At 41.9% G+C, this 20,208-nt stretch overlaps 2 protein-coding genes across 2 annotated transcripts; one reads left to right on the forward strand and one right to left on the reverse strand.

Annotated features, from left to right (window-relative positions):
* Positions 1-11,191: 11,191 nt before the first annotated feature.
* LOC6903391 (uncharacterized) lies at positions 11,192-12,062 on the reverse strand. The gene is made up of 2 exons (XM_033380595.1): positions 11,332-12,062; positions 11,192-11,268 (listed from the first exon to the last, which is right to left on the reverse strand). Exon 1 carries the CDS (start codon positions 11,942-11,944, stop codon positions 11,504-11,506), a length of 441 nt encoding a protein of 146 aa, XP_033236486.1. The 5' UTR covers positions 11,945-12,062; the 3' UTR covers positions 11,192-11,268; positions 11,332-11,503.
* A 5,237-nt stretch (positions 12,063-17,299) lies between these two features.
* Positions 17,300-17,974, forward strand: LOC26532559 (uncharacterized). The gene is made up of 3 exons (XM_015179843.2): positions 17,300-17,466; positions 17,526-17,754; positions 17,806-17,974. The coding sequence occupies exons 1-3, from the start codon at positions 17,329-17,331 to the stop codon at positions 17,940-17,942; spliced, it is 504 nt and encodes a 167-aa protein (XP_015035329.2). The 5' UTR covers positions 17,300-17,328; the 3' UTR covers positions 17,943-17,974.
* The last annotated feature ends 2,234 nt before the right edge of the window (positions 17,975-20,208 follow it).

Below are 20,208 nucleotides of genomic sequence, written 5' to 3' on the forward strand. Positions count from 1 at the left end.
AGCACCTATTGAATAACGTTTCTTCTCTACTACTGATGATTTTTCATATAATTTATAGCCTATTTATCATTAGAAGCCTTACAAATTTAATTTCTAGCCATATAAATTCTCAAAAATTTATAAAACATCTGTATTAATTATTATAAAATTTGACCATATTTGACTTTAGAGCGTGAATTAAATACAGTATCCATCGCAAAGTCTACTATAATTAAATCTTAAATAAATCGTATAACAGTTTTTTACTATTATATTATACTATATATTACTATATTACAATTTATTTCATTCTTTTCTACAGTGTTCCTACAAATTTTGATACAACAAAGTGTCCTATTCCGAATCAATTCTCAAGAAGATACAATAATTGAAGTAAGTGAAACAAAAACCTATTCTATCAAAGTCTTACACAATTTGCAAATACAAAATTTTTATTCTTTCCAACACTAAAAAACTTCCACTAAGATTAGGTCTCCTATAATACCCTACTATTTTAATTATTTATATATCAAAATAATAATAATTAAAGCTTACAGAAAAATGCAAAATAAGATGCTATTATTTTATTCTCCGATTTGTGTTTTAAAATGTATCTTTAGCATCAGCATAAATACCTTTACAGAGGAATAGTTACCCTTAAAATTAGGTGACAATTTTAATACCCATTCTGGGGGCTGTGTTCTCTCGAAATCTCGTATCGTAAAAATGAATTTCTAGTGCCTGGATATACCCAAAGCGATACTCGTAAATGTGGGAGCTGTTGGAGTGGATCCGAAGAGCAGACCACCGGGCAAAAACCATCATTTCAAAATAACGTATCGTAAATTTTCAAGTTAACATCAAAATTGTGAAAATTATGTACAATTTCCCAGTAACAGAAAGCGGCAGCCACAGTAGCAGCAGCAACGAGGGGCAGGGAGAGAGAGAGAGAGAGAGAAAGAACATTCATAACCAAATTTATTGCAAATAAGAAAAATGTCCGCCATACGATAGACGGACAGAGAAAGAGGGAAAGAGAGCGGGAGAGGCAGAGGCAGAGGCAGAGAGACAGAGCCAGAAGATAGACAGGAATGTAAACGAATGGAATGGGGGCGAGAGGACATGGACATGGACGACACGACGACTGGGAGCTGTGGACATCGTAGTCCTCACAAGTGGCCAAGGATTCGAGTCCTCTTGCGTTGTAGTTTTCCCCTACCCCCTCCTCCAGCTCTGCGGTCAGCAGAAAATGTAGAAAAATAGATGAAAAGCAAAGCATAAAAAACATAAATTCCATAAAAAAAAGAAGAAGGAGGGAAGCGCCACAGAAAAAACAACAGAAACAAAAAAAAATGATGAAAGACAAACATGCGCCACAAGGATAATGGACAGAAGGCAGAGGCAGAGGCAGCCAGCAACCAGAGGAAACAGACAGAGACAGAGCGAAAGAGAGAGAGAGATAGAGAGAGTGGGATAGGGGGGTGGGGGCAGAAAGTATCGGGGACACTTTTGTGGGTGTTTGTGTGATGTGCGCACAGGACCAAAAACTTTCAAGGGGTCGGCCATCGGGTGGTTTCCATCAAAACAAACAACGGGGCCAAACACTTGACGAGCGAGCACCGAAGCTACCGCCACCTCCCGCCCAAAAGGATGTACAGAGTCCTTTCCTGAGGTTGACCCGAAGTCCTGCCAAAGTGTGCTGGAATGTCCAACCCCTTTCCCTGGGGTGGAAACGGTTTTTTTTGGAAAGCTACTTCTAGTTGATTCTGGGCAAAGGAATCTTGGAATTTCTAGAGAAAATATATGTGAGATTGCGTTAGGTTAGGTAGGGAATATCAAATGGTAAGGGGTTGAGTACGGTACACATATGTTTATCAACTAAAGCCAGACCTGCAACAGACCTATTTTTATAATAAAAGTTTAAGAAATTGCACTACGATAGAATGAAAGAGAGTCTGTGAAAAAGAGAAGCTAAAAATATATTTTTCTAAGTGCATAGATACTTTTTAGGGTGTGTTTATGTTTAGAGATACTTTTTGATCCTACATTCAAAATTGGTTTAAAAACAGGCAATAATCCCCTTCTTAGAGACTGAATAAATTAAGTTCTATGCAAAAGTTAAGGTTTCCAACTCCAGAAACTCCTCAGCTATACAAAGACCCCTCTAAATGATTTAAAGGTAAGTTCCACGCTACTATAATCTATTATATTCCATACAAAGATCTTTCTTAACAAAAAGTTCACATTTCTTAACTTTAAGATGTCCCAAAACGTATCTTAATCCCACACCCCCAGTCAACAATCATATCTTTAATAATTCCCCCTTTATTTCCACACCCAAAGTGAGCCAACACTTCATTTATAAGAATACATTTCCATTCAAAACCAAACCCAGATGAAATGTCAAATTAAAAACGCAAATCCTGGTCCTTCCCCCCCTCCCCATAAGTAGCCTTGAACCGTAAAAAAGGGATGATGGAAAGGGCTGCATAGGGTGGCTAAACAATGAAGTGTCGACCGTAATTACACGTGCCACGCCCACCACTCTCAGACACACACTCATGACAAGGCACCTAAATGAAAAGCCCTCGAAGTGACAAACAACGGAATTGCTATTTTAGAAACAAACCCACAAAAAAAAGAGAGTTGAAATTTTTTTGCAGATTTTTCAGCCATGTCAAAAAATTGTCAGCGCTGTGAAACCCCCCCACAAATGCCTCCCAGAGTGCCCCCCCTATGCTACATGTCAGGGGGAAAATGTGAGTTACATTCTGCAGCAAAAATTTGACACTTGATATTTTGAAAATTGCCAAAATGGAAATGGCCTTTTGAGTTTTGAGTAGAGCACATTGCCATCAAAATATGTATAATACGAATGGCACACAACCATTTTCCGATTTATTTCTAATTAGAGACAACTTTTTGTTTTGGACATTGTCAGCGTTTGTTTTTGTGGGGGGTTGGCGGGGGGTTGGGGGTTGTTGGTTGTTTAATGAGTTTCAACATTTGCTCGCAGCTGAAATTATTTGACAGTTGTCATTTTGACAGTTTCTAAGCCAGAAATTAGAAAGGGAAAAGCGGTTTAAATTGGCCAGAAATTAACGAAAGGGGAATGCTCTAATATTTAAAAGGGGGACGAAAAGGGAAAATTGATTCGATAAATTATGGATAATTTAAGTTTAGAGAAAGGCGAAGGAAATTAGTGGATTAATCTTACTTATAAAGACCTACAAATGTAGGAAAAGAGGAGTAAACGAGTCGAAATCGATCATTTCGATAATTATCGATTAATTAATCATTTCTTAGGGCTACCTGTTGGTAGCCATAGTTATCGATAAAATATATTTTATTAAAAGATAATAATTAATAATTAATTGATAAATATTTAATCGGCCATCGATTATTATTGTTGACAAATGATTACTATCGTTGATCGTTATCAATAAATGATCGATAACACTAGATAATGAACGATGCAATTTTATAATTATTCTTAGGAGCATATAATGATCGATAATTATCGCTACAACGATAACTCTCAAGTGAAATGTTTCACCCTGGAGTCATAATCGGCTTTCTCTTTCTTTCGTTCTGTCTTTGTCGCTCTTTGGTCCATCCGTCCGATCGGTTCTTGAGATATGTTTTTTTCTGTATGACAAAAGCGCCGAAAAATCCATTAAACATGTTGTACCCCCATTAAGATCCATTCATTTAGCCAAATTAATTAACTTGTTGTTCCTAGCGACACCAACAATTACGGGGCTCGCGAGAGTGAAAAGAACGCTTCCATCATCATAAAATATTTGCTCGATGATGCGTGAAAATTAATAAAAATTATAAAAAAGAAAAATATTGTACATTTTAAAAAGCATTTCTTGGTGTTGGATGTGGCTTTTCTCTGGCTCTTTTTTTGGACCTGCCATTAAATCATAATAAAAAACGATAATTGCGATTTTCACCCGAGAAACCATAAATTAAGTGCCACGCATGCGACAAGAGAGAGTGTAAGTCGTGATTCAAATTGACGTGTCAACAATTAACATAACTCTCTCCAGAAGAAGAAAATGCAGCACCCACGCCTTTGGAATTTCCGCATTTTCGGGGTTCGCGGCTCTCGAGTTCGCGATTCGTCAATATCTCTGTCGGCGCCTTCGTTAAAATTCGATGCCACAGTCAGTGGCATTAACCAGCAGCTGCAGCAGCCTCGTCATCCTCCTCGTCCAATGGTTCTGGATTCTTGTTGGTTCGAAGACTCTTCGGTTGACAAACCATCCGTCAAATGCGTGGGCTGTGCGCCTTCACTCTTTGGCATTTCTCTTGTGAAATGAGTGAAAATATTTGAAAGATAAATAAACCAATAAATCATTATGTTTAAATTGGCATAATATTTATTTTAGTGGTAGTTCTCGCCTGAAAATTCAAATGGAATGGTAACATGTGTTATGTGGGAAATTCTAGGGGCCAAAATCGTGGCATGTTCAAGTGTCAGAATGTTGAAAGTTTACACGGGATTGAGTTGGGATAGACAGCTGACTAGCGCGGGATTCTCTAAGAAAATACAACAAAATTAAGTGGGGGATTTTGTATATAAATAAAGCCTTTTCTTTAAATAAACTAATAAATAAAGTGGGTAATTTTTAAAGGAATATTTTTAGAGGATTTATCATGAATATGTGTCTATAATTTTTCCCTATTCCCACTTTATGCCCTAGAATTTTCCTTGATTTTCTTTCAATTTTCCCCCCCCATTTTATTGCCCATGAATGGGGGGGGTTTCGCCTGCCATTCAAAAAGTGGGAAAATTTTGTATGCCAAATTTAATGTTATACTTCAATAAAAACTTCTTGAAGCCAGACGGCTGGCTGGCTGTGCAACATGTTGCAACGTCCGCATTCCTGCATCGAACATTAATTTACAAAATATTAACAACATGAAACAGCAAACAAGACCGATGCAGAGATGCAACAACAGCGCCAACTTTTTATTAATTGCAACCAAGCGACACACACAAAAATATTCACAGCAAATAAACTGTGTTGCCCCGAACGGAGGAGAGAGAGCATGGTGGGGGCATGCAACACATGCTAATTTTGTGCCTCAGTCAATGACAAGTTCTTGTCAACCTACAGAATGGGGGAGCAGCGAGCGCCACTGTCGCCGAGTGGGCCAATAAATAACGTAAGTGAAAAACAAATGGAAAATATTAAAAACTGACGGATGCCTGCGTTCGCGAGCAGCAGAAGGAGGAGAGGAAATGTTGCACAGAGGTTGCCCCGAGCTGGGGGCATGGCACTGGGCAAGGGCGAGGCATAAAACAAAAGCGAAAGAAACGGCCAGGAGGAGGCCAGCGAGGGCCCCCAGAAGACAAATGCGAACAAGCTGTGCGCATCGTTGGAGGCGAACAGTGGGGCGAGAGCCAATGAAAAGTGGTTCAAAAAGGCCAAGGAAATATGCAAATAATGCAACACTTTTCTGGGCAAAAACTCCAGGCCTTGTCCCACTGTTGACACTTGGGGCGCAAAGCGTTTTTCCTTTTGCTTTCTTTGCAATTAATTTTGCATGCAATTGAGAAAAATAGCATGGAATGGCTTTATTAGTGCACTATCGAATGAACATCGAAGGCAGGCAATGGCCAGAGAAAGAGCCACAGCCAGAGCAAAGGAGAGACCTACAGATAGAGCCAAAGTCGATGTTTGATTGCCGCATATTTGAATGTTGATGAGCATGCAGCTCCCCCCCGTCCCCCCCGCCACCAAACCCGGGTCCATTGATGGCCCGTGAAAGGCATTTTACATAATAAAACGAACAGATAAACAGATCGCTGGGGCCCCGTCCCCACTTCCCGATGGCTCATCTGTTGGGGAAAATTTGAATAAATATCCAAATTGCTGTAAATCACAATCAAGACCCAATCGAATCGTTCGATGGAGAGACGACAGACACCCACTATTTATAAAATATCCATCTCTTTTTTTGGGGACCCCGACGATGTGTCGCCGCCGCTGCGCCGCTCTGTCGTTTCGTCATTGAATTTTCTGTGGCGGCTGCTGCTTTCTTTGGGGCCGAAATAAAACGAAAACTTAACATATTTATTGCCGCGTTTCTGTCATAAATTTGTTTTATAGAAGAGGCAGAAGAGCATTATCAAATTGACCGAAAAACATTTCATTATGGGTATCGAAGGCAGCAAAGAAACAAACTACCAGCCCGAAAGTATCTATAAACAAAAAACTACTAAAGCAATTAGTTTGAGTATCTGTAGATGTGTAGGCTGTGGGCTGTGGCGCGAGATACATCTTCAGAGATGGATTGTCTGAGAGATGCAAAAGATACGAGCATTCATTCTGGCGAATCATTGTCGTCATCTTCTGATTGCCGCTTGGGGACTGCCACTCTGGGGCATGGGTTGCTGCCATCCCATAAATAATCCCACAAAAATAAATGCGACGACACAATTTTTTGGTTTTCTTTTTTTCTCGGGTTGGTTTGAATTTAAAACAACTCATAAATCGAATGGAAAAATCGTATAACACGGCATTCGCCTGCTAAGAATTCATCAAAAAATGTTGAAAAATTGTGAAACTTTCGCGCTGCGATCATGTGGAAATGGGATTATGTTGTGCTAGAAATATATATATATATTAATAATTCCATGATTTATGGTGAAGGAGAAATGTATATTTAAATAGAAACCCCATCAAAATGAGTGGCATTTAGGGGTCTGAATGATGGGATAGATTTTTGCTGTTGAAACAAAGAAAGGTGTTAGAAAATCCATTTAATTTCTCTAAAATATAGGTGTAGATCAGAGAAGAGGTAAAGGATAGTAAGAGATTTGAATCTTTATCTAAAAAGTTCCTCGAAAGTACCAGAATATCTCTGATCTGTACCTTAAAAACTTTTTAGAAGAGGTACATATGTAGGAGCGCTACTTCCCTTCTTCTTTTTGAGATATTGTTCATAAAATGTATTCTTTTTCGAGCAGAACATCTCTAAGGACTGCACTGATCTTCCAACTTTCTATCATCTCCCCAAGACTTTCTCGTTCATAAACGTTTTTTGGCAGAAATTTGTGTGATTCAGCGACTACCGAATGCCCGATCGAATCGTTTCCAAAACAAACTACTGTTCAAAATCCCCACATATCATATCGAATTTCATACAAAATTTAATTTTGTTCGGGAGCTTCTGTGTCTGCCTCGAGAGGCTTTTTGTGAATTCAGTGAAGCAAATTAAGTCCCGAAGCGACCATGTGGTGGTGCGGTGGTGCGGTGGTGTGGGAAACCAAATTTGAAATGCCGCCACAGAGAGCGAATAATACAACAAGAAAAACAATAAAATTAGTAGTAAGAGTGAAAGGCAAATCAGATGATGAAGAAGTGTTCCTTAATACCCATGAATCTTCATCTCCGGTTGGGGTTTTCGAGGCCCAAGCGTCTCCCGAGTCTTGACTCTTGTCTTCCAGACGAACTGACATTCAAATTAAATTGGATTAGCCGAGCGTTCCCTTGTCAAAAGAGCAAAGCAAAAAAATCCCCAAAAAAAAAAAGAAAAGAGCCTCTAAGAAGAAACTGCAGAAGAGCATACTCCAAAAAGTGAAGAGAATTCTGCAGACCGACGACTCTGACAGTGACATATTTTGTGACAGCTGATGGAATATGCTTTGGAGTTGGGTTCCCGTCTCGCTCTCTCGTGGAGATTCCCTCTGAATGAATGACTGATCCATCATGATGTGGCTCTGTGGCTCTGTGGCTCTGCAGCTTTTGCCAGTGTCAACTTTTTTATACTGGAAGCTGATGTGTCGGCACCATTTGATCGCATCGGAGCTAATCCTTTTCGCAATGACTTGACAGCAGATGCTCTGCCGAAGCCGAGGCCAAGGCCTCCTCATTCTCTTGCTTTGGTTCTTAAATTTCGCGGTGCCATCAATCAAGAACTGGATGCTGGATGGATGCCGGATCGTCGCGCTAATTAGTCACTCAGGCATTCAGTCCGTCAGTCCCCGTCATTCATTCAGATATCAAATTATACCACAAAAAGCTCTGTGGCCTGTACTTAGTCGCACTCTAGTGATCAATCAATGATGATTAATGCAAATGCAAGGTCAGCACAATCTCCCTCTCCCTCTCCCTCTCTACTGCTCTCTCGATCGATGTCCGGTTGCAATCGCCACACACATCAATCATTCATTAGCCGCTCAAGTTGTCAGGTTTTGTCGCTGATTATAAAATCGTGAGAAGAGATCTCTCCTGCTCGTTGCTGCTAGTTGCCTGTCGCTTCGATTGCACTTTTGATCCGCGTACAGTCGCTGCAATCATTTTATGCACACCACAGCACCAGATCGAAAGATCGAAAGAACGAAAGAGCGAAAGATCGTTTCCTCATTGCAATTAGTTGCTCGCTTGCTGGCCTGCTCGTGGACCTGACTCTAAGATAGGCTTAGCTAATTAATTTGATAATTGAATGGACATTCTAGCGGCATCCGATATGATATGATGGACAGATAGTCAGTGCCAGTCGCAGTCCACTCTCTAACTGAAGACTGAAGACCGTATAGAGTTACACGAGATCAAAGTCAATGAGAATTTCCATTTGAGAAGAGTGAAGTCTGTGAAGGCTGTGAAGGATGAAGCCACATCTTTGATTTCTTCGCAATGGTCTCAACAGCACCGAAGTAGAAAGAACACTGGTTTTCCCCCTTCTTTAAGATCTCTTCTCAAAAGTGTAACACATTTTCCCCCCTCTAGGGCTGACTGCCTGCCACTCTGCCATGTTTCGCATATCCCAAAAAGTCAGAGATTTATCTTTTGTCCTGCCATTGCATGGGATCCACTTCTGGAGATCTCATAGCCCCTGTGTATTGTTCCATCATTTTGGGTAAACCCTTGCGCTTGTGTCCATCCATAATATTGATGCTCTCTCTCTCTCCACTGATGATGCTCCACCCGTGGCATTGTTGCGGCTGTTGTTGACATTTTTGGCGAGCCACCATTCCACTTTTGAATGTTGCTGTTGCCCCGCTCTGGGGCCTTGACTTGGGGAGTAGGTGCCTTTATTTATGTTTATGGCTTATGAGACACGACGACACTGCATTGCATTAGCTAAGGTTCCACCCGAAGCCTGCTCCAGATGCTCCAGATGCTCCTGCTGCTGCTCCTTCCATGATCCAGGCTCCACAAAAAATAATGGCGCACAATGTGATTTTTCCCCGGGATGACATTTTGGTATTTGCTAAGCGCGCGCGTTCATGTCTCATCAGCTTGTTAGGGTTTACAGAATGCCCTCAACTTGTGATAGAGGTCCAGGAATTGGTTACTGGAGATGGAAAGGTTTCAGTGACACGAAAAGACACGAGGAAAACGATTGTGGCATACGTGAGGGGAAGCTGGTGGCAGAAAATGGGAAGAATTTATATTTTGGAAGCCAATTTATAGGATTTTCCATGCAGTGGATTTTATTCTATATTACTATCATTTAGATCTTATCGATTTGTATCGTTTGTCATCGATTATTTATCGATTATTCCACTCTACCATATCTGAAAAGTTTTTGTGTATTTTAACAGCATTCTAAATATTATATCTTTTAAATTTTTAAAGGATTATGGACATTGCATGTGATTTGATTAATTTTTAATCGATAGATTTTTTTTTAATTTTTCGATTAATTGGTTATTCCAATTTCTTATACAATTTATTGCCAGATTTAGATTTATTGAATTTTATTATGTGCCTCTGATCCTATTTCTCGATTGTAATCGATTACTTATCGATTATTGCTAGATTGCTCCTTTTTACCATCTCTAACAGAGGTTATCCCTCTTGAATTTTATTCTTCACCGTATCTAGAACCTCAAAATGTCTTTACCTTTCTCCTTTCCATACATTCAATCCTCTAGCCCCACTTTTACAACACCCTCCGTGACTGTACTTTTCACGCTACCATCTCTAGCAGAGTAATTCGATCGATTGAGACCAAATAAACGAGCAGGCAAGCGGGAGACAGAGACACAAAGAGAGAGAGAGAGATGTCCATCGCAATTGCTGGGCTCTGGTGGTAACTGAGTTAGTAGCTGCCTCTGCCTCTGGTTCGAAGAGGCACCCGATCCTCCCGATCTCGGATCCGCAATGACAACCCGGCAACGTCGTCCCCGGAGCCTCGTTGTTGTTCCTCGCACGCGTGCGCATTTAACGAAATTTATTGGAGTCTTTGCTCTGGAATTTTGGGCTTGTGTTCTCTGTCTGTCTGTCACTCGATGGCTGCCCGAGAGCTTCGGTTTTATCCAGCAGCCAGCAGCAGCAGCAGCAGCCCAGAAGGAGAGCAGGAGCTCCCATTGTTTGATCCGATCGATTCCTGGGCCTGAAAACGCATTCGCCAGAGCCAGAGAGGCAGAGACTAGAGTTTTTGTTGCTGCTGCTGCTGTCCTGTCAGACGCTGGCTGCGGTTAAGGCATCCCCGTTGAAGTTTTTTAAATATTTTATCAGTCGCTTTCGGAGTTTGGTGGAAAACGCTGATAAAGATCGCGCCACTTTTTTGTGGTGCCCCCAGGCCCCAGGGTCTTTGCGGGCTGCTCTCTCACGTAATGAGTTTGTTTCACAGCCTTTCGCGAACACACACAAAAAACAACAAAAACCCCCAGAAAATGAGGGGCCAACAAAAAAGTATTGTCAAGTATTGTCAGGGCGAGTCGTGTGTGACAATGTGATTAGTGGGCGCTAAAGAAAGGATTTTGTGCATAGAAAATCAACTTTGATTGGGTTTAAAACGGTATTAGATTGTTTTTTTTTTATTTCTTATAGATTTTGTTAGTTGTAATCGATAGTGTGGCCTTTTTATCGGGTGTTAATCGATTATTGAACATTTTTATCTATATTATGCAATTTTTGTTTTATTTTTAATGGATTTTCTGTAATTTCTGACAACAATTTTGCAACGGAGTTCGATTTTTGTTTTGATTTTATTTATTTATTAATTATTATATTTATTTATTATAGATTTTATTAGTTTTAATCGATGTTGCGGCCTTTTTATTGGGTTTAAATAGATATTTGTTTTTGTTTTATTTTTAGTGGATTTTCTATCATTTCTGACAGAAATTTTGAAACGGAATTCGATTTTTGTTTTGATTTTATTTATTTATTTATTATAGATTTTATTAGTTTTAATCGATTTTGTGGCCTTTTTATTGGGTTTTAATAGCTATTTGTTTTTGTTTATTTTCAATCGATATTCCGTAATTTCTGACAGCAATTTTGAAACGATAGAATAATCGATATTTTTCAATTTCGGCTGAAAAATAATTGTTGTGTAAGATTGAGTTTTTTTAGTTCTTTCTATATGAGGTCTCTCTACCTTTTTATTCTCCATTTCAGGATTCACTTTCTCCTTCTTTTTCTTTTTCTCCTTCTACTTCTTTCCTGCCTTTCTTCTTCTAGCTCTCCTTCCTTCTATCGAGCTACGTTCTTCTATCTCTCTTCTTCTTGCACTCGTTCTTCTCTGCTTCTTTTCCTTGTCTCTCTTTCTTCTAATCCTCCTTCAAGTGGGTCTTCTCTGCTGCCTTTTCCTGGTCCTCTTTCTCCTGCGACTCCATCTTGTCGGTCCCTTTCTCTTCAGGCAGTTGCTCTTCCTTCTTCTTGTTCTCCGCTTTGGGTTTTTCAACTTTCTGCATATTTAATGGTATCGGAATCGAAATCTTGGATATTTTCTCCCCTGGGACCATCACATCTCCCCTGGAAATGGGCTCCTCTCCCTCGTTGAGGAATGTGGCACAATCGGAGAGTATTAGATTCTGATCACGGTCCGTGCAGCTAAGGATACCAATGAGAATGAGCTTATCCTCGAGCACCACTCGCACGGTCTTGCCTAACAGTTTCTTGAGGAACTCCCTGCCCGGCGAAGCAGTGCCCATGGTGCTCTTCTCGTTGGTGAAGGATGTGGCATGGAAAAGTTCCTTTTTGTTGGACATTTTCAAGCGTTTGAGGATGAACTTTGGAAAAGATTTGCAAAGAGTTTCGGAAAAGGTTTGGAATGAATTTAGGTTTTGGTTGAGAAATACGAATCCAGAAAGGGTTTTGCTTTGATTGAGAAACAGTTTCTCCGTAGCCTACTGCCTGCCTGGCTGCCTGCCTGGCTGCCTCCTGCCTGCTAATTCCTTGACAACACCCCAAAAGGCATCCTTTTTTTAGGGCAACGTCTGGCGGGATATCTGTCTAGAGATCTCCTGCCTCAGAGCTCCTTCTGTTGGGGACAATGGACAAAAGCGCAAGAAAAAGTGTCGCCATCCATTTTGGACTTGTAAAAGTCCATGCCCCATGATCCACAACACGAATGCCTATACACAGACATATATATATGCTGCATGCTGCATGCTGCTTGCTGTATGCCCCCGAGAGTCCGATGGTGTCCGTCCTTTGATGACCAAAACAAACTGAAAGCCGGCACAAGTCCGCAGTCGTCTGCGCCACAGTTCAAAGTTTTTGAAGGGCCTGCTGCCCGCTGCTGCTGCTGCTGCTGCCACAATCTTGTGGCGCGTTAAGGTAGCAGCAACACAAGAACGAAACGAATCGCGAGGCAAAACAAAAAGAAATCAGGCTCCACAAACAGATCTGTGATCTCTTCGCTGGCAAAAGTTTCTTGCCAGTTTTCGCTGCCGTCTGAATGTTTTGCCTACACTTCTTCGAGGCCATCAAGTCAGGCGAGGCAGTGCCACAGCCACAGAGGCAGCAGCAGCAGCAACAGCAGCAGCAGCAGCTTTGCGTTCGGCACAGATCAAATTGGATTTACATTGCTGGAATGGTAAGGACGGAACGGCGGAGGCTTCCGAGACATTGGCGATCGATCGCATTTGATATATTCGGCTCCTCGCCGAGGCCCACAGAGAGCTCTGCTCTTGCAGCATGTGGTGGCAATGGCGATGGCGTCGTCGTCTCCAGTTTGGCTTTGTTGTCCATCCGCTGGTGGGGAGGGGAGGGGAGGGAAGGGGGGATTGCACGTTGCAATACCAGCAATTGCTGCTGCCTGGCTACACACCTCCTCCACACAGAAAAAGTCTCTGGCGATCATCGCCTTCTCGTGCCTCGCCTTTGCCTTTGCCTCTGCGAGTCTTTATGTCGTTTATGTGAAATATCAGCTGCTCATGTTGAGAATGTTTGCTGCCGTTGCCTCTTGTTGCTGCTGCCACTTTTTTCTGTGGCCAGCAGGCAAAAACTCAGTCAACGTTTTGTTTATGGCATTGGCAGCCATTGGTCAACCGATTGCTGCCTGCCCGCCGCTTGAATTTCAAATCTTTAATCGCCCATCAAGTAAATTATTGTGGAAAATCTGAAGAAAATTATATGCTTGGAAAAATCAAACTACTTTTTTATGCATACATTTGCACTACATTTTGCACTCAATAAAGGATTTTCCGTATCGATCTTGATGGAGTGTTCAATCGGGGGGTGGAGGGAAGTCTGTGATTTGCATAGTTGTGGGGTGTGCTGTGGGGGCTATATCTTCAGAGACTTGCAGAGCGAAATATTCAGAATTATATGGCAAAATGTCTTATCTACGCTTGAACAAAAGTTTCCCAAAGACACAGACATTTTTGCATAATTTTCAGAGCCAATTATATTATTTTATAATATTTTTTCCTAAATCACAAATTTCCACGCCACTAATGAGCTAATGGCCCTGTCCCACCCACAAATGTTGACCTTCTTTTCACAAAAACATGCCCAACCTTCACTCCAAAACTCTCTTAAGTTGCCCTAATTTCGGTGTAAACAAAACGCCTCTTTCAAGAAGCGTAAACGTGGCATCACCGTGCAGAAAAGTCAGCAAACTACCTGCCACAACTTTCACCAGGCAGCAGGCAGGAGGCTGGAGTCTCGTCTCGCGTTAATCCGCACTAATCCATCAGCTACAGAGATACTTTTCTTCGTAGGCCGATGTCAATGTCAAAATATTTCCCTCCGCCAAAGTCCCGCCGTGAAACGTGTGTTGCCACAACAGTTGCACATTTGCATGCCGTATCCGATGGACAGAACAAAAAGAATCCACTGAGGAAACGACAACTGATTTATGAGCTGCAGGATTTCACTTTCATTGCATCAGAAAAGGGATCAGGGCCTCCTGTTTAGAGTTCTTTCCTTTTGTGTGATCCGTTGTCTAGTCCTGCCTTCCGCTTTCCCTCGTAAATCACTCAAACGTAAAGTCTGCCGGCCGCCTTGACACTTTCCCATCAAGACAATGGCCAAATCTTTGTCCAGAGTTTTTCCTTGGGCCGCTACCGAAGTGAAAGTGATGTGGGCCCTGACTAATTTAAAGGAAATTCTATTGTGGCATTTGTTTTTGGTAGGTAATTGCTATGGGTTTTGGTTTACCTTTTTGTTAGGTAAAGTTTTGTCATAGGAAAAGAATTGAGAAAAAAACTAAGAAACGGAGAAAAGAAGGATTTTGGCCTGCAATGACTGCAACTTCAAGTGGCCCAAAGGGAAATCGCAGACGAAAAAGGCTTTTTATAAGCGAATCTCAAGGAAAAAAGCGAACTACCTTCCATTGCAACCAAGAGAGGGACTTCGCAGCACGGTATATAGATGTCTAGGGGGTTTTCTGGTTCTTTTTATCGGTAGAAGTGAAGACGATTTCCATGCTTTGAGGTACGGGCACGCGGCGTTCTCTTTTGGGCTATACTTCACCTCAGACCGCGGCTTCGTCAATGGTTTGGGCAGCTGAATCGGTCCCAAAAATCCACGAACAATATACACAGTACAAACGGGGGGAAATTGTACTTCTCTTCGCTTTTGGGCTATCCTTCACCTCAGACATCGGCTAGGCCTACTCGGCTTCGTCTCTTCATCAATGGTTTGGGCAGCTGAGTCGGTCCCAAAAATCCAACAACCTTCAGTCTATAAGAAGGCCTTTATCTCAATGACTATAAGATCTCAAAGCTTCAAATAAAAATAGATTTTTTTAATGAATTTCACATAATTTCCCCGCTCCCTAATGTTTCCATAAATCTACCCATAAAGCGTTCCAATTGTTCCAATCAAACACCGATTCATGATAAATATTTTCCACCTTGCATTTTCCATATTGGGGAGGTGATTTTCTCTTGCACCTGTTGTTGTTGCGGCTTCTGCTGCTGTTTTGTTGTGTTGTGTTGTGTGTTTTCCTGTCTGTTTGTTTGTTGGTTTGGCCTTTTGTTTTTGCGCGTGTCTTAAATATTTTTGACAAACAATTGCCGGCGGTTAATTTTAATTGGATTCTGACAAAACACCGAAACCGAAACCAAAAATCAACAAAAAGAAAAATCCTTTTAATAAAATTAAACATCAAACATGGCGATGGCGGTGGCGGTGGCGGTGGCGTTGGCTGCTGGATGGTGGATGGTAGATGATATTTTTTGTCGTATTACCGCTGACAGGAGCAGGATTTAAATTAAAAACCCGCCAAGTCCATGGGCCAAGATCAAAAGGCATCAAAAATTGTTATATGCCAAGAGGCAGAGAGGTGGAAGGAATCGCAACCAACGTGCCAGCCAGCCCGCCCACCCACGCACCCAAGCGTCCGGCCCCCACCGAAAAATACAAAACCAAAAACTTTTACGTCGGCGTTGGCGGTGGCGGTGGCGGCGGCGGCGAAACGGAAACGGAAATCGACGCGCAAAAGGTTGCAGGTGTCATGTGACAAGGTCGAGGGGTAGTGGCTGCTGCTGGGGCATGCCACGCGCACAAATTTGCGCGCAGATTCACGGGAATAGGTGGGAGGTAGCAATTGATTAACGCGAATCGTGTGCCTCCCCCTCAAAAAGAAAAAAAAATATACAAAAAAAAAAAGAAGAAACAAAATCAAATCAAAGTGTTGAAGCGGTTAAGATGCTGCAAAGGGTTGAGGGTTGGTTGCTGCTCCTGCAGGTGAAATGGGGTTAATTTGTTGCGTCTCCCAGGCATATGGCGCCGCTCGTCTCTCTCCCTTTCTTTGGGAATCCAAAGAATTAGTCCCCAAGGCCCAAAAAACAGAAATCATTAAAAAAGTTCAACGAGTTGTCTGGCCTTAAATTAAGGACAAGTGAAAGAGGGAGAGGGGGTGGCAAGAGCGAAAGAGAAAGCGAAAGAAACAATTGAGTCGAAAAGCCAGAGGCTGCTGCACGTGGGACAGCAGTCGGCCGGGGAGGGGGCAGTGATTGGGAGATGGAGCTTGAGAGGGCGCCACATTGAGCGCCAGTTACGAGTGACAGCGATGCCATCATTTTATAATGGTAGATTCTTAGAAGATTGAAAGGGAAGGCATAGAAAAAGAGCAAGAAGAGAGGGAGTAAATAATAAAGTGTTGGTTAACGTGCTAAGAAGATAAATAAAAGCTCTAGAAGAAGAATAAATATAGCGCTAATCATCGGGTAAAGAGTAAAAGAACTCCAAGAGAAAGAAAAAGCAATCAAATATAAAAACAGTGTTGGTAAGCATTATACAGTGTTGGAAAAAACAGTACAAATATTGGTTAATATTCAAGAGAATAGAAGAAAGGTGAAAAGAATGAAATTAATACAAATACCAATAAAAGTGAGACAAAAATAGAGGAATAGTATTGGTAAGCGTCAATCAGTGTTGAGTAGAAAAAACAACAAAAAGAAGTGACAGTAAAAATTAAACAAAAACAATGAATAGAAGAAAAGTATTGGTAAGCGTCAATCAGTGTTGAAAAGAGAACAAAAGCAAAAAAGAAGTGACAGTAAAGGAAAGACTAAAAGTATTCGTAAACGTCATTCACTCAAGTATCTCTCTGCTTTTTAGGTCTGGTGGAGGAGGGGGTAGTACTCGTATTCCTATATATTTTTGTGTGGTTTGAGGGGTCGTCTTGAGGGTTGGCATAAGAGAACTATTAAAGTGTTTTATGGTTCTCGAGACAAGGCGAACCGAACGAACGAACGTACTAGCAAAGGGCTGGGACTGGGGCTGGGACTGGGGCTGGGTCTGGGTAGAAATAAATGGCAACGGGGGACCCTGCCCCCCCATTAGCCCCCCAATAGGTAGAGGTAACGTAAGATTTAGAGGTTTTCCTTCGGCATTTCTCCTTCTTTTCGGGGGTTTTTCTTTGTGGTTTTCTTTATCTCTTACAGACAGCCAACCTGAAGACTGATGTGTGTGTGTGGGTGGGTATGGGCGGATTGCAATTTCTAGCTGCAGTTTCAGATACAAATTTTTGTGGCTTATGAAAGCCAGACTTTGACGATGGAATGTTCCCCCCATATGTTCTTTGTTGTTCCACCACAAAACAGATGTTTTTCCGCTAATAGCTCAATCGAAAGCTGCAATTTCCACCTCAAATAATCAGTACCTCAGAGACACTCCAACCGAAACCAAGTAGATCATGAGAAAGTCTTTAATTTTATTCGAAATTTTAACAATATTGTGCCTCACGCAAGGCCGAACTGGCAAGAACTGGCGTCAGGCCATGTACGATGGCTGTTTGGAACCTTTACCCAACAAAAACCTAGATATATGGCGTGTGAGAAAAAAAGAATTTATGGAAAACTAATCAAAATATAACACCCTGTAATTGAATAGCTGCCCAAACACTGGCATCGTCAGTACACGTATCCGCCGATCTACATGAATACCGTGTGTCCTGCAGAAGATAGTTATGTGTATTTGTCGCTGGAAAATCTAGCCAATCCGCCATTGAATTATTTTCCCCTACTGCCAGTACCATTTTTATTGTGTACGGACTACAATCATTATGCGGTTTTGGTGTTTTGTTATGTGGAGAAAAGGGAACAGGACTTTCAAGTGTTTTGTGAGTGATTTCTGATTCACTGATGAAAGTAATCCTTCATTTTACTCATAGATAATCAATCCATGGTCTTGACTGTGGAAAAACGCCCAACGGAATCGATTATCAAAAAAACCCAAATATGCCTGAAGAATTTTCCCGAGTTTAAGTTTTTTCAAAATATGACCAAAGTTCGGTTTATAAACTGCTAGAAGATCAAATTAAATACTTCTTTGAGTGTATATTTTTTTGTGGAGTTTATCCTTTGAAATAATTCATTATGCATCACAATAATTTACTAGGATCCTTCGTACCAGAGAAGGAACTCCCTCTTGTGGAGGGCTAATTCATTCCGCGAGGCAGCTTTCCTTTTGGGTTTCTTTGGCTGCCGTTTCCAAAACATTTAACAACAGAACCTGAGCGGGAAAAAAAAAATAAAAATAAAAGTGTTGCTGCTCATTTAACCCCAAACTCTGTAGCTGTAGCTCACTGTAGCGGCGAGGAGCAGACACAGGACCCGGGAGCCAGCGAACCGCATTGAAAAGTACCTTCAGAGCTCAATAATTTAACGGATTTGGGCGGGAGAGGCCCAGAGGCAAGAAGGAAGGACTCTCCACAATGAGAAAATTTTTGGGAAAACATTAACATTAGCCTAAAATATTGTCCCATAATTTGCCGCGAGCGCAGCACTGTTGATGGTGACAATGCCACACGGGGCGGACGGCGGGCGGTGGCAAGGACGGTGAAATATTTCCAGAGCCAGCAAATGAAGCCACTTGCTGGCAGCCCTAGAGAGAGTGGATGGGTCGTTTGGGTGGATGTTTTTTGGCGACAATTTTAAAATGCCAAACGGCGGCAAGCGGGCGTTTATCAAGCTGAACGACAACAACGATTTGAAGCAACGAACTGCCACAGGAGCAGGACTGGCTGCGGCAGCATCAACCCTCGAGGCACATTTCCAGTGTGCCCATCACTCAAGTCACAAAATTAGGCAATTAAAAATATGCCGAAGGCGCTTCTCGGTCGCAAATGAATGGTCTCTCAGGCGGAGAGTAGACATTAGAGATAGCTTAGTGGGGGCATGGGGGAGGTGGGCGGTTTTTGGCACGAACGGAATGGGACATAGCTTTAGCATATGAATCATCGGCTCAAGGATGTGGTGTTGGGTGTTGGGTGCCTGCATATGATGCCATCCCATCAGAAGGGAGACGAAAATTGCCTGAAATTTGTGGTCTACCTCGGAGACAGCTGTGGGGAATGTTTGCGGGGGAAAGAATTAGAGATGGCAGTGGATTTTTATAGAGATATTTCTTGGGGACTAGTGGAGTGGAATGGTTGCAGAATATAGGTAGAAAGAATTGGAGTTTTTAGGAGGGACAATTATGAAATTTACGCAGAAAGATCTGGGGTGTGCATCGACAAAAACGTTTCTCTAGCAATAAATGATGCAATAATATAACTAGCATTCGTGGCTCCTCCCCTTTTTTCTATTTTTTCCCCTATCTCATGTTAAATGGTTGAAAAATCCGAAATCCCGACTGATTATCGGGTATAAAAGTAGTCATAGCCAAAGCTAAAGGTTACTTCTAGATCAAAGATTAAATAAAGTTCAAGAAGTTTCTTTTAAGAAGTTCTTTAAAGTAGTTTCAAACCACAACTCCATGGGTTCTACTTCCAGAAGACCTAGGACCAATCCCAGCCCTATCCCTATCACTATTTCACATAGATGTATCACATCTAAAACTACTTCCTATACCGTCTCTTTTACTACTGTCTTTTCCTTAAATCAATCTGAGAATCCTTCCCAAAATAATCCCTTAGATCAAACTTTTTGCCCCCCTAGATAATCCAATTTAAGCTGGGGTCTTCCGGTTCCCGGTTCTTCCCTCATCTGCCCCAGCTAATATGCAATTTGTGTGGAAAGTACAAGGCGCAAAAACTTTTGGATATTGAAGCATTTGCAGCATTTCATTTCGTGCTGTATCAACAGAAACCTAACCTCCTCAAGGAGAGACGTCAAACACAACGTCATCTTGCGTTGACTGCCATCAGGGCCAAAAAGCGTCAACGGAATGGGCCATAGAAACTAATGGGGTTTACTTGGGCCACACCCACACTTTCAGACCCAATTCCTTGGCCCTGTCTGGCCTGCCTGCCTGCCCTGCCATTCCTATAGCAATCCCCTACTCTAGCAATCCTTTTTGTTGGCCAAGAAGACGATTCTAAATTTTCGGCTGTGCTCCGTCAGAGCTCTGGCTCTGGTTCTGGTTCTCGTTTTGGTTTTTGGTCTGCTCTCGTTAATAAATCGTGGAGTGCCAGTAATGATGCCAGGCTCTTGGCACAGCTCTGGGCATAGCCCTCCACTCTGCGATAGCAGCCGTTAATGTCAGACGAGCGAAAATATATGGGGCCAAAATGTTGGTGTGGCCTGTACACCCACCTCCACCCCACACCACACCCCCTTCTACGGAGCGTCTT

This window comes from Drosophila pseudoobscura, chromosome 4 (genome assembly GCF_009870125.1).
Source record: "Drosophila pseudoobscura strain MV-25-SWS-2005 chromosome 4, UCI_Dpse_MV25, whole genome shotgun sequence".
Taxonomy (NCBI): domain Eukaryota; kingdom Metazoa; phylum Arthropoda; class Insecta; order Diptera; family Drosophilidae; genus Drosophila; species Drosophila pseudoobscura.